This window comes from Rattus rattus, chromosome 12 (genome assembly GCF_011064425.1).
Source record: "Rattus rattus isolate New Zealand chromosome 12, Rrattus_CSIRO_v1, whole genome shotgun sequence".
NCBI lineage: Eukaryota > Metazoa > Chordata > Mammalia > Rodentia > Muridae > Rattus > Rattus rattus.
Genome location: NC_046165.1, coordinates 46,893,944 through 46,909,076, shown reverse-complemented (window position 1 = coordinate 46,909,076; position 15,133 = coordinate 46,893,944). Strand labels below are relative to the sequence as shown.

The 15,133-nt window shown below is 45.5% G+C and overlaps 1 protein-coding gene across 3 annotated transcripts in view; it reads left to right on the top strand.

Annotated features, from left to right (window-relative positions):
• Enox1 (ecto-NOX disulfide-thiol exchanger 1) overlaps window positions 1-15,133 on the top strand; it is a 272,854-nt gene that overhangs the window by 68,235 nt on the left and 189,486 nt on the right. For 2 of the 3 annotated variants that reach the window (XM_032918166.1, XM_032918168.1), the window contains exon 3: window positions 490-627. In XM_032918166.1, the coding sequence (XP_032774057.1) occupies window positions 490-627 (138 nt within the window). The remainder of the gene's footprint in view (window positions 1-489; window positions 628-15,133) is intronic. The other variant, XM_032918167.1, reaches the window with a different exon arrangement.

The following is a 15,133-nucleotide window of genomic DNA, read 5'->3' as shown; positions in this document are numbered from 1 at the left end:
TATGTGAGGGTCATTCGGTGACCCAAAGGGGCCTCGATCCACAGGTGGAGAACTGCTGCCTCGGAGGCCTTTGCTTCAGTGATCACCTCACTGGCTTGGCCGGGACTTGTTCTATTCCTTGACAACTGTTTTCTTGTTTAGAAGGGATGCGGGCCCAACATCATCTTCAGAAACAGACACACTATCCTTCTGGTTCTGCTAGACAGTTAACTTACCAGTGCTTTGTCTAGGAAAGCACGCCGCGAACAATTCAGACGCCATGTCACGAAGCTTCCTTCTAGAAAGTTCCTCAGAAGCATTTCTTCACGCTTCCGTCTCTATGCTCTTACAGCTGGAGAAATTATTGGTGTAGTATAGATTACAGTGCTTTAAAAGAAAAAGAAATGTCTTAGCAACGTGCTAAGTGAAGTCCCGGGTCTTTAGGAACTTCTTTCCTTTAAAGGGAAGAGCCTTCCTGTCAACACTGAGCCTGGTCTGTTTCTCCCGCAGCAGCTGATGGTTTGGGGAGCATCGCCCTAGATACCACGCAGCTCAACATGTCCGTCACCGATCCCACAGCCTGGGCCACCGCTATGAATAACTTGGGCATGGTTCCTGTGGGGTTGCCTGGACAGCAGCTCGTGTCTGGTAAGCTTTCTCCTGGTCTCAAAGATGCTTGGCAAGGCTGCCAGGCACTGTGGGTGACAGGTGTTCTGTGGTAATCTCCCTCCAGGCCGGTGTTGAGTACGGCCTTTGGTTTCTGACCTGGCCGTGTCTGGCTGGCTGCGTTAGAGATTGTTTTCCTCTGTGCTCTGCTTTTCGCAGACACAGCAACTTGATACACACAGCGCCGATCTTCTCTCCATAGCCTTGTGGCAGCGGTAGGTGGGATGACTGACACCTGCTTCCCACTTTGTGGAACTTAGTCTCGGACACTGTCCTGTTTGACCACCACCTCTGAAGTCGCTCCCGCGTTTGGCTGCTGATCTTGCTCATGGTCCCACGTTACAAACGGGGGCATTGAAGATGAGCGTCGAAGGTCACTCTTCCAGCCTTGAAGTGACATGTGTAGGGACTCAGCTCAACTGACACTAAATTCAAACTCCACTGCCTGTCACACCTTGAAATAGTAATTCAGAGCAGCCGATAGATGGCATATTTAGAAATACCATGAAGTCAGAGGTCATTGAAAGATTTCACCACTCAATTTCTCTGTGTTTATTGAGGGTTTTATGTGAGCTTTGTAAAATAGGCTTTGAAAAATAAAATTTATATATACATATATAAATATAAACACACACACACACACACACACACACACACACACACACACACATCAAAAGCCGTGTCTCCATAACTTGAAGTAGAAACGTGACTGGTGGTAGGAACCAAGCTTGGGTTCAGTGGTGAGTGGTAAAGGTTTAGTGTGGCGGTTTGCTGGTTCATCCGTGGGGCTCTGAGGGAACTGGTGATCAGATTGGAGACCAGCATTGTCTGTGGAGACGATGAAACTCATGTCTACCCATTCACTCAGCAAATAGTCATGGAGGCTCTGATGGGTACACAGGCCTCAACAGTCATCAGATAGGCTGGTCCCCGTCGTCCTGGGGATGTACTTGATGGGAAGACCACTGTGACTATACTGCTGTTGTGGTTTGCCCTGAAGTTACTGTAATTTGATGGTATGTACTGAAGAGTAGGGGGTTGTGGGGATGTGGGATCCTGTCTACAATGCTAAGTTCCATCTGTCCTTCATCCTTTCCCTCCTTCCTCTGTCCCTCTGTCCCTTACTCTCTCTCTTCCTATATCAATGCCTCCATCTGTCCCTTCCCTTTTTGTCAATGATGTTCACAAAAACAAACAAACAAACAAAACCCTAAATTAGCTATATTGAGTTATATGTAGGCATATATTTATGGTTTCCTTTTTACATATTTAAAAGTCATTTTATGGACTGGAGAGATGTCTCAATAGTTAAGAGCACTGAGTGCTCTTCCAGAGGTCCTGAGTTCAATTCCCAGAAACTACATCCGTAATGGGATCCGATGCCTTCTTCTGCTGTGTCTGAAGACAGCTACAGTGCACTCACACACATTAAATAAATAAATCTTTAAAAAGCCATTGTATAAAGTCATTTTATGTGTATCAGTGACTTGCCTGCATGTAACTCTGTGAACTACATGCGTGCCCAGGGCTCATGGAGGCCAGAAGAGGGCATTGGATCCCCTGGAACTGGAGACATAAACAGTTACGAACCAATTTGTGAGCTCTGAGAATGGACCGCAGGTCCTCTGGAAGAGCAGCCAATGTTTCTAACCACTGAGCCACTTCTCCATTCCCATGGTTCCTTTTACCCACAGCAAGAAGGAGCCTGAAAGGAGATGAGAGTGAGGAAAACTGAGACTAGAGAAAAGAAAAGGAAAGAGACTACATTGTAGCAGTTCAGACGGCAGAACGGTCGTGATTTTTCTTTAGCCAGCCTGGCTTCTTGGCAAGTGAAATCACACCTTTAAAAATGCTGTAGTACAACGGACAACTGTTCTCCCGTACAGAGGGCACTGTCTCTACAGGTGGGCGTGCTCGCCCAGAGGGCACTGTCTCCTAGTCGCTAATGAGTTTATCCAGGCCCTTTTCTCAGAAGCTCATCCCGGCTGATCCTTCCTTTTGATAACATGGGGGTTAAGATTCGGATTCCCCCACTTATCTTTTCCCAGCTCCCTAATTGAAATATTCAGACAGCAGAAATTATTTCCCGCTCACCTCCCATCTCTCTCAGAAAACGTGTGGCTTCCAGAGTAAGCACAAACCTCAATAATTCATTATTTTTTCCTCACAATTTTGAGTCTTCTGACATTTTAACCATGACCAATTTATGATTTTCCTAGCAACCTACCATGAAAAGAATTACAGCCCTACTCGTTATAGAAGATTTACCATATCTGCCCCAAATTGCATTCTCTATCTCCCGCATTAGCCAGACTGCTTAAGCGGGTTCTGAGCCTCTCATTGTCTCTCCTTGGTTCTCTCGCTCACCTCTACATCCTGACTGGGCGAGCCACACTTGGCTGTGTTCTCAGGACCTGCAGTTATTGACTGAGCATCAGGTCAGGTTGAGACCACCTGGTATTTGTGTATTCTTCTTCTGTCTTTTTTCTTTCCTGTGCAAATATTTCAGTCATTGTGAATACAGAAAATTCTCTTGTGTTCTTTTCTCTGAATGTATTACCGTCAGCTGTTTCCCCTTGTATGCTTTCACTGTACAGTAAATAATCCATCAAGTCGGTAGCCTCACGATCTGAGTCTCATCCATCCTATGTTCTTTGCTGCTGTTCTGAGCGCGTTCCTTTAGAGAACTTAGTTTTCATCGTGATAAGACATCCTGAACCTTTTCCGTCATGTGATCTTATCTGTTAAGACCTACCATAACACTCAAATGTGGCCGCTTATGCAAAATGTGTATCTGTGTGTAGACTCTTAACTAAATGCTGGTCTTTTATCCTGTTGGATTGTTTTCTCTTTAAATGTCTAATATAATACTGCACTTCAGTCATTTTCACCCCACAGTTCCATCTCATCCCCCTCCCTCTTCCTCTGACACTCCCAAGGTTACAGCACTGAGGAAGATGACCCTTTCTCCCCCAGTAACCACGTGACAAGTGTTGACATCCCCAGCCCTGTGCTCAGGTCTTCTGCTGGCAACCACTACTGCAGCAGACTCATGAATCCAAGGCTTGGGCTCTAACTTAAGGGGTGACATGGTGTCCCGCTTAGGTCAGGCCACTCTTCCATCCCCTATTCTAGGCATTTGAGATAGGTAAGAGATTATTTAACTGTGCCGTTCACTGCAATAAGTTTCTGTGAGGAAGACCAGGGACAGCCCTACTGTAAGGATATAAGCCTGAGCGTTTGGAAGGTACTTTGACAACCCATAGAATCAACTAACCTGGACGGAGACTGAACAGACAACCGGGGAGCCTGTGTGGGTTTAGCCTAGACCTTCTGTACATGTCATGGTTGTGTTCTTATGGTGACCCTAATGGTGGGAGGCTGTTAAGACCCTTTTGCCTGCTTCTGGGGCCCTTTTCCTCCTTCTGGGTTGACTCATCCAGCCTTAATGTAAAGGGACGTGCTAGTCTTATTGAAGCTTGATATGCCATGCTTGGGTGCGATCCCTAGGAGATCTGCCCATTTCTGAAGAGAAGCAGAGGAAAAGTGGATCTGGGGAGAGAGGAAACAGTGGGGAGGGACTGGGAAGACAGGAAGGAGGGAAACTGCGGTCAGGACGTAATATATGAGAGAAGAATAAAAAAGAAATATTAAAGATAATTTTATAGTCAGTTTAAGGGAACTTGAAATTTGGCTCAGCAATTAAGAACACTGGCTGTTCTTAGGGAGAACATGGGTTTGGTTCTTGGCACCCATATGGTGGCTTAGAGTCATCTGTAACTCCAGTTCTGGGGGCTTTGGCTACCCCTTCTGGTTTTAGTGAGCACCAGACATGCATAAAATACATATATATGCATGTAGGCGAAATATTCACATATATAAAAATTACAAATACCAAAAAGAAATCTGCTTTATACAATGACCACCTAGCAAAATAACAGTATCAGCTTCACCATTAGGGCCTGCGACCTCCCTCTCCAGGACTATAGACCAAAGGATCAGTTCGCTCCTGTGAAATGGGCCCCAGCCAGATCTACAGAAACACAGATCAATTCACTCCTTTTCTTTAATTTTTGTTTTGAAAAATATAAAACTATTGCTGTGAACATTTTAAAGCTCAGTTAGGACTTTTCATATTTTAAGATTTATTTATTTATTATGTTTAAGTACACCGTAGCTGTCTTCAGAAGAGGGCATCAGATCTCATTACTGATGGTTGAGAGCCACCATGTGGTTGCTGGGATTTGAACTCAGGACCTCTGGAAGAACAGTCAGGGCTCTTAACCACTGAGCCATCTCTCCTGCCCCCAGTTAGGATTTTTCAGCTCTTAAAATTATTTTGCATGTTTGGTTCTTATATGTAGAACCAGTAGGTCAAAGAAGACAATTATTTCAATGTTTTTTATGATACATGAGGCAATTAATTTCCATAATACTCAGTTATATTTAATTTACTAATTTTATTTGCAAATATGGCATGCTATTCCTTTACGTTGTATTTTCTGAGCACATGAATTCTGTAAGAAAATTCCCATGAAAGTCCCTGCACTGCGGCTTGGTCTCCAGAGTGTGGCCTTACTGGGAGATGGAGATAGGGCTTAGTGAAGAAGTCCGTTGGGGGAAATGTCCTTCGGCGGGATACTAGACTCCAAGCCCCTCCCATTCTTCTCTCTTCACAGCCTAGCTTGGCTCGGACTCAAGTGCACGCCGTGGCTTTCTGCTTTAGCTAAAACGAACCTTTTCTCCCTTTCAGCTGATTTTCCTCGGGTGTTTCATCAGAGAGGCAGGAAGCTGGCAAACACCCCTTGCGTTCACCCCTCTTTTTCAGTTATTCATGTTTTCCTTTTATAAACAGGTTATTCTCATTCTGAACTTACTTTACCAACTGTGGCCATGGGTCACTTTTAGTTGGTTTATCTTAACTTCCTTTTTAAATTCTAAAGAGACAGGCTACATGCTTCCTAGAATATTTATCTAGCCTGGTGTTTTCTTTCTCCCTAACATTAGTTCCTTTAAGAAATGTTTCCTTTGTGAATTCTTTATTTCTTTAATACTTTTATTTCTCAGTGTAGAATAGTTTGCATACTCTGGAGATTGACATATGGACTTCCAGTTTTACACTCTCATCGACTCTCCTGTCTTTCATCAGAAATCAGATTTCTGTAAATGTTTCTCAATGTTTAAAATATCCGTTGTATATTAGTTATCTATTTTTCATCTAGCACCAAACCGGTCGATTCATACAGCTCTATAATTTGTTTATGGGAAGCTCTGTCATCTCTTTTTCCCCCTGCACTTCACGTTCAGGTCTCTTTGTTGCTTCCCAGCAGAGCCACAGCACCACAGGAGTCCCGTGGTCCACACTGGCCACCTCAGGAGCTCTTCAGTGTAGCTATAGAATGTCCGAAACCGGCTTTAATGTTTCAACAGGGACTTAAAGATTATTTAGTGTAGCATCCCTTCCGAGAAATCCTCTCTGCAATATCTCTGACAGGATTATGGAGAGGCTGGCTTTATGAGCACTTGGCTTGCTCCCAAAGTTTCTGATATTTCTAAATGACCAAGTACTCTTCCTGCCTTTGTTAAAATTAAACTGACACTAAATCTCGTTGCTAGGTGCTCCTCCGGTTTATTGAGAGATTAAAAATTATCAGCAGACCGAAGTACACATTTTTCATATCCTTTGATTTTATCAGAAGGATTTCCCAAGAAATCGCACCACTCGTTACCATCGTTACCACTGTGTTGTACCTTTGTGAGGTTCTGCTGCCTGCAGTAGATATGCCTCTTCCGTGGGTCCTCTGGAGTCCGCCGCTGGTTTCAGGAACGCCCACTCACCAACGCCCACTCACGGGAGGGTGTGTGTGTGTGTGTGTGTGTGTGTGTGTGTGTGTGTGTGTGTGTGTGATGTGGTGTGTGTGTGTGTGTGTGCTGTGTGTGTGTATGTGTGTGTGTGTGTGTGGTGTGTATGTGTGGTGTGTGTGTGTGTGGGAGTGTGTGTGTATGTGTGTGTGGTATGTGTGTGTGTGTGTAGTGTGTGTGTGTGTGTGGTGTGTGGTGTGTGTGTGTGTGTGTGTGTGTGGTGTGTGGGTGTGGGTGTGTGTGTTGTGTGTGTGTGTGTGTGTGTGGGTGTGGTGTGTGTGTGTGTGTGGTGTGTGAGTGTGTGTGTGTGTGGGTGTGTGTGTGTGTGTGTGTGTATGGTGTGTGTGTGTGTGTGTGTGGGGGGGGTGTGGGTGTGTGGGGGGGGGGTGTGTGGGTGGGTGTGTGTGTGTGTGTGTGTGTGTGGTGTGTGTGTGTGTGTGTGTGTGTGCATGTGTGTGTGTGTGTGTGTGTGTGTGTTGTGTGTGGGGTGGGGCTGAAGTTCTGCTTGAGATCATTACAATGTATCAGTTTTCTCTTGTCCAAAATGCAATGTTCCATTATTACCCATCCACCCTCCATCCTCTGTTACTAGGGGACGCTGCTGCTCTATACTGACTGTCTCCTTTTTTGTTTTATCTCCATTATTGTTTTAGGGATTTGTGGGGGGGGGGTTGCTAGTTTATTTGTTTTACTGTCAGTGTTCTGTGAACTATTGTAGAGCCATGCTCTCTAGATTTGTCTGTTAGAATATTCATGTCCCACATTTAATCCCAAGGCAGGGTAGATGCAGCATTAGTGTGGAGATGGCCTGACTGTGGCAGCCAATTTGGGGTTAAACACAGGCAAATTACATTCTTTGTGGATTTTCTCCATGTTTTTACTATGTTAATTCACAACGTGCAGTTTTTCACAGTGTATGAGCTTGTGTGTCGCATTCTCGAAGTCAATCTAACCTCTGGGAAATATCCACCAATATTTCCCGAGCCACCATGTGCAGCCATCTGCACCAGGCATTTCCTGTCAGCCAAGGAAAACCTTCTCTAATGCGTCCATATTTCTCGTCTACATATGCTGTCACTCAGTCACATGACTCAGTCTGTGACCGTGGTAGTATGTGTTGTATGTGTATATGTGTGAGAATGGTGACACTATCCACTTCTGCCTTTCCTAACAACTATTCCCTGCTCAAGTCTCTCCAGAAACCTGTTCTCAGTTTTCTGTGATACACATTGTTCCTCTATAAGAGACCTCATCTCTGTTGTCACAAACCAGAATCTAGTTGTCAAATCCTGAGCTCTGACCATCTGTGCAGCCAGGCACTCTCTTCTCCATTGTCCAAGTCTCTACATTCCTCCCTCATTGGATTTCTGTAAAACTTATTCTTTGAAACTTTAATACATACACAACATATATCTTGATCACATCTAACCGCCCCCCCACCTAGGATTTCCTATCATGCCCTCTCCCTCCCAGCGTCACGTCCTCTTTAATCATTTTAATAATTTTTTCATTGCTTCATTGCTTAATAATTTCATACATGCATATAATCTGTTTTGATTTAAGTTTACTCCCCATTCCCTCCTTCCAGTTCCTGCCTCTACTATTCTCTTCCAGTTCCAGGCATTCTGTTATAAACGCACTGTGTCCATGTAAGGGCATTGGTGCAGGGCTCTGTAGTGAGTCATGAGTAGCCAGCCTCTGAGGAGCCACATCCTTAAAAGAGATGGACGCTTCCTCTCTCAGCAGTCATTAATTACCACTCACTCTTCAGCTAGGGGTAGGATTCATGACTACCTCCCTCCTCTGCGCTGGGATTTTATTTTACTGATTTATTATTTTGGGGTGGGGAGGTCTGGCTTGAGCTTAAACAGATCTTGTTCATGCTGTCATGTTGCTGTGACATCATGTGAGCAACCGCCCATCATGGCCAGGAAACAGTTTTCCTTCAGCCGTCAATGGTTCTTTCCATTTCTTCTTTGGAAGGAGAGAATGCAATATCGATGTCCCATTTAGAGCCGAGCACTCCAAGATCTTTTATTCTTTGCGTCTTGACCAGCCGTGGGTCTCTGAGTTAATCACCACCTCCCATAAGAAGAACCTTCTGTGATGATGGGGGAAGATGTGCTAGTCATTGGGTATAGTGATTAGTCATTAGAGGTCAGTTTGATACTGCTTGCATTTAGTCTTAGAGTTATAGCAGTAGTTGCCCCCGAGGTCATAGGTTCTGGGCACCATTGATGGGGACAGGCATGACTTTTGTCTTGAGGAACTGGCCTGAAATCTAATCCAATGGGGTTAATGCAGCCTGACTGACTTTTAATCCAAGGGTTTAGTCACTCCCATAACATTCTTGTCACTGTGGCACTAGTGGGCATGTCTCATTAGGCCCGCCATTCCTACCGCCTCACAGATTGGGAGGACTGGTGAGTGTCTGTCTTTCCTGGTAGCATATCCAGCACCACAGTACAAGCTAGCCATTTAGGACAAAGCTTCCAGGTCAGTGTCAAGTTACCCCGTGTTCTATGACTCAAGTATGTGACGTCTTCAGCAATAAAGTGTTACCGTTAGATTCTGGAGGGTAACCAAAAGCAGTGGCATACCCTGCAATGTTTGGTTTGGAGGAGATCTCTGGATCCCAGTGACCAGCAATTCCAAAAGAAGTAACCCATTCCTGGCATTGGCCTTGTTATTGGATAGCCTTAGATATCTAGAGGCATTGCCCTGGTTGTGGGGTAATTCCCTTTTAAACTCTGAAGTGGCACATCCTCACTAGGGATTACCTTGAAAGCAGGAAAGACTTCTTTATACCTTGAAGAGCTGTTAACATTCTCCATTGCCCTGTGTCCATTCCTTGTTCTCTTCTCTTTACATGTTCCTAGCTCCCGATCCTTGCAAGCTCCTACCACTCGGAAAGTTTCCCTCTCTGACCCATGGGAGGGTTAGCATGGAGACAGTTTCCTCTCTGCCTTCCTTATCCACTCCTCTACCCTGTGGCTTTCATTCATTTTCTCTGCTTCCTCAGACTTCTTTTTTTAATAATTCCCTTCTTGGGTTGTTTAATCCTCCAAGGAACACCTTTTATCCTCTTTAATGTGCCCAGATATGAAGAGGCATTTGCTAAATCCTTTCATCTCCTCAAGCATCACCCCTCTAACTGGGATTTACTGAGCTAGATGTTGGGCTGAATGCTGGGATTACGAGACACAGACCTCACCGCCACATAGCAGAGTCGACAGAGAGGCGGGAATAAGTAAATAAACAAATACAAATCAACAGGGTAAGGGGAGATGTTTCTGATAGCTATGGATGCCGTAGGGTGACACCCCAGAGTGACAAGCACGGCAGTGGTGACATATAGAGTAGTAGCCAGTGTACTTCTGCAAAGTGTGGGGAAATGTGGAAAGGCGACAGGGGTTAGACACAAGGCTGTAACAGTTACACAGACAAGAGACAACAACAAAACAGTCAGGATCCTGGCATTGGAGATGCAGCCCTGTGAAGGGCTTGGAGATACACTTCTTATGATTGCAGAAACATTAGGAATAGTCACCCGATTCCATGTGGAATACGGGAGCGTGTAGGATAACTACAAATCCTAGGGGTATAGCCTGGGAGATCGATCAGATGGTGGAGAAGGCAAGAAGAAACAAAGGGGAGAGGAAGATGGCTGTTTCCTTTCTGCCGTGACAAGTTTGGGGACTCTTTGGAAGGACATACAGTGAGCATAAAGTCTACTTTATGGGCCCTCAGCTCAGGTAGGGTGGAGAAGAATCTTTGGCAACCATGACTTGCCATGGTCTTGCCTACCGTGGGGACTTTTCTGCTGTGAAATTGGGGGATCCCTTTTTGGCTTATGCAGTTGTCACTCTGACCTCTGAACCCAATCCCTCCGTGTATTTCTCCTGCTACCTGATGGATTCTGTACACTGCTGGGTTCCAAGGCTTGCAGTGAAAGGTTGGGTCGAAGGTAGCAAATGCCTTCCGGGAACCTTGTCCCACACCGCCTCCTCTGCTCACGGATATTCAGGGCACTCCGATGATAAACTGCATACAGGCTCTCATTTAATAAGGAAACGCTCTCAGCAGCCCACTTCTCGTCTCAGTTTCTCATACAGTGATGGCGGTCTTCTCGGACCCAGGCATGGTTCAGGGCAGGTAGGAAGCATGGTGTGCAGTGGTGGGTCTCTCTTGGAGATGCTGCTTCAAATTTTGTCTCCATTTTCTAACTAATTGAAACATTTCTGACTATCCAGAATTCAGATACCAGATAGGGCCTTGACTTCTGGTTCAGGGTTGGTGTGCCAGATCTCATGTGCTTGTGCCAGTTTCGTTCCGCTTTGCACAGTTACTTTTCCTTCTTGTGGAGGATACTAGGACAGTGTGCTGGTATAGTTATTCATATACCGCGATATTGCCAGAGGCTCAAAACGCATATCATGTTATACAATACAGTACAAGGAGCCAGAGAAACGGGAATTTACATGACATGTGATACGCTTACATTTCCGAATGTAATACATTTCCAAAGTAGATGCTGTAGTGGTTTGAATGAGAGCTGTCTTCCAGGGGTTCAGGTATTGTAACACTAGGTTACCAATCGGTGGTTCGTTTGCAGTTGGGAGGTTATGATGTAGCCTTACTGAATGAAGTGTATCATGGAGGCTTGGTTTTGAGGGCTTACTGCCGCAACCCACTTCCTGTTTGCTCTCTCTACTTCCTGTGTGGACAGAAGTATAACAGGCAGTTTCCTGCTCTGGTCAGTATGCTGTCTCTGCCCCACCACTATGGACTCTCTAGACCTCCAGAACCATAAACTGAAACCAAAACAAAGCAATAAAAGGCACATTTCAATCCGGGCACTCAAGAGATAGAGCCAAGTTTCTCTTGTAAGTTTGAGGACTGACCTATCCACCTAATGAGTTCTAGATCACCCAGTGCAGAATAAAGAAAAAAAAGGGAAAGAAAGAAAGAGCCTGTCCTGCGTGGCCTTGGTGGGGACAGTTCCTGCCCCCTGGATAGGGCCTGCAGGCAAGGCTGCCAAGCCCATGAAGCTTGTTTGTATAACAGTGTATATATTTTACATTCCCCCCTTAAAGAATGTCCTCTCTATTAATGTTAATGACTCCATGATAATCACACTGCAGGAGTCCAGGAGACAAAGGTGTGGCTAACGTCTCAACCAATTGAAAAAAGCTGGGGCCTTCAGGGCAACCTGTAGCAAAGAACTCTAAAAACATGAGTTCGAAAATATATAATTTCTCAACTATGCAAAAACGATAAAGATGCAATATGAATTATATAAAGGGGCTTCACAAGTCTGCATTAATGAGAGAGCTGGTCAGAAAGATACAGAGGCAGGCTGATAACAAATGCAGGCAGACTCTTGAGTTCAAGGTCAGGCTGGGACACAGTGAACCCAGGCCCAGGTGTAGTAGAAATGGTAATTTTAGGATGGGGTCCCACCCAGCTTAACAGAGGCAGGCAGATCTCTGAAGTCTTTTTTTTTTTTTATAGATTTATTTATTTATTATATATAAGTCTACTGTAGCTGTCTTCAGACACACCAGAAGAGGGCATCAGATCCCATTACAGATGGTTGTGAGCCACCATGTGGTTGCTGGTATTTGAACTCAGGACCTCTGGAAGAGCAGTCAGTGCTCTTAACCAGAGCCATCTCTCCAGCTCAGATCTCTGAATTCTTTTGAAATGTTAAGAGAAAATGTGTGTTTGTTGTTTCCTAAGAATTAAGGAACTGGCGTCCAAGGAAGCTAATTCATAGGATAATCAAAAGGAAACCCGAAGTAAATGACTGGATTGATATGTAAAAATAGAAGACTGGGCATAGGATCTACAGGAGATGAGCAATCCAGGGAAAGTTTTTAGAATAGCAAGAGAGAGCTGGAGAGACTTAGAGAGCTGTTTCCACAGAACAGAGAGAGAGAGAGAGAGAGAGAGAGAGAGAGAGAGAGAGAGAGAGCTGTCTGGAGATCTCCAGAGAAAGCGGATCAGAAGGAGAGCACAACAGAGAGAAAGCATGCAGTAAAGCTGTCTCCAGCAGACCAAGGCTGCCAGCTTGGACCCACAGTTTGACTTCAGGTTGTTCCCGCTGCTCCCAGACACCCCTTCTCTCAGAACCCCTCTCCAAGCTGAGGCTGGTCCTTGGCAGTTGGCACCCAGGACAGAGACGGAGACAAGGGTAGGTGAGTATATGGGGCAAATTGAGTTTGGGACAGATTTCATTCTGGGTGTCATGAACCCCACCCCACCCCTATCTTGTGAGATAGAGCTGGGAAAAGGGGGTGATGATTTGATGAATTAAAATGGGTCAAGCAAATTCAAAAAGCAGAGAAATGTATGTTAAGGTTTTGAAACAAGTGTTTAGTAAGAAATGTGTCAAGCTTCACACAAGCCCTTTGCAAGATTTCCTTGAGTTCACACAGAAAGTTAGAAGGATCATTGAGATTTGATACATGGCACAAGGTTGATAAAGACATCGGCAAGTGGGTACAGACCCACAGGGTGAAGCAATGCCCGAGCTTGCCCTTTCCTTGTGGAGCATAATTGAGCAAGCCTTAAGAGAAATGGTTGATGATCTGCCTCGCTCTAGCTGGGCCACAGTGGAGTCAACTAGCTCCGGTTTGAGGGAAACTATGCCTTTACTAAGGCAACCACCATCGGATGCTGAAGGCTTTACAGGCAAACCTTGCTATTTCTGAAAGTGAAATGGGGGCAGTAAGGGGGATGTATATGGGGAATACCCGGTAGGGGAGGGGGGAGGGGGAGGGGAAGGAATGGGGGCTTATGAACAGGAAACCGGGAAGGGGACTAACCTTTGAAATGTAAGTAAAAAAATATATCTAATAAAAAATTTAAAAAAAAAAAAAAAAAAAAAGAACCGCTGATCCTGGTGGTGGTACTCTCTCAAAAGTACTACCTTTGTGGAAGAGGAATATTACAATGAGAAGTGGCCTCCTCCCTTCACAAGCACTACTTAAAAAAAAAAAAAAGTCAACAACAAAAAACACACAAAACAACAAAAGACAAAACAAAACAAACAAATAAACAAAAACCAACGTTATAAAGAAAAGGAAACCTTGAAAACAAGCTCATACAAGTCTGAGAGACCCAGCCCAACAGGCCGCCCAATAGGCCACCCAATAGGGGTGATCGTCTGTTGCACTGTCACAGATTTTGTCTGCCTCTGTGCGACTTTACAAGTGCTTGCAATGGCAGTGGCTTTCCGGGTGCTTTCCCCACTTCAAAAAGGGGGACGTAAAAATAAAGTTCCAAGCCCTGGCCCTTGTCTCAACTGTGGGTAGCCGGGTCACATAAGCGGCCAGTGCCATCCTCATGAGTTAGCAGAAAAGTCCCAGAGTGGAATGCTGAGTCTAGCGGGGACTGCCCCTCCAGCTACATTGTATCGATTATGCCAGAAAAGTTTCCTTTGGCAGAAAGAAGATGTAAATTTCACAAAAACCACAGGGCACTCTCCACTACAAGGAATTGTCCTCAGCAGGGAAATTTTCATGGAGCCCAGCCCCAGACCTCTCAAATAACTAGGGCCACCACTCATCCTTTTGCTCCAGTTTACCAAGGATGTCACCTAGGGGGCACAGGACAGGACCTCAGTTCCACTGCCTCAGTCATATTAACTCCTGATTCTCCCCCAGTGACAGTGCCCACTGGGGTACGCGGTCTATTGCCCACGGGCACGGTGGGACCAATTTTAGGCAGAAGCTTTACCTCCCTACAAGGGATGCATCCAATTCCAGGAGTTATTGATTCTGACTACACAGGAGAAATAAAAATCACTTTGCAGCCGCCCACAAAAGCAGTGCAGATCCCTGCAGGATGGAGGGTTGCTCAAGTGCTGTTGCCATTCCGTGTTAGGGGTCAGGCAATACAAACCAGAGGAGAGGGCTGCTTTGGTGCAAGCAATCTAGTGTTTTGGGTGGAAGAAGTAAAGAAAAACAGGCCCTTTAAGGAGATAACAACTGGACAGGTTATCAAGGGTCTTTTGGATACCAGAGCAGATTCTCTTGCATACTGGCATCTTCTCTCCACACTTGACGTTTGGGACCTGCCTCCAAGGCTGCGCAAAGAACAGCCATTTTGGATTGGGAGGAACAAGAGAATAGAGAGATTTCCCAGCCTTACCTGATACCCTCTCTACCCTCACACTGTGGGGGAGAGAGTCGCTCAGTCAAATGGGGGCTTTTCTACTGACTCCTTCAGATCCTGTCTTGCAACAGATGCTAAAGATGACTTTGAAGCCCATGGAGCCTTGGCAAAGGGCAACAGGGTATGCTCGTGCCCATAGAGAGAACTAGGGAAAGACCTAAGGCCCCACTGGCATGGCCACCAGCGGCTGCCTCGTCTCTTCCTCTTCTACTTTCCAGGGTTTGCAGGGCTGCCTCCCGCTGCCACCCATCAAGCTCTGGTGACACACACCAGGGGGTCCACATCTGAGGAAGAGGGACCGGCAAGGAAGGAAGGAAGGAAGGAAGGAAGGAAGGAAGGAAGGAAGGAAGGAAGGAAGGGGGGAGGGAAAATAAATTCCCTAACTTCCTTGTTACTTTGGATAATGGCATTCATCACAGCAACAGCAAAGTAACTACTGATCTAA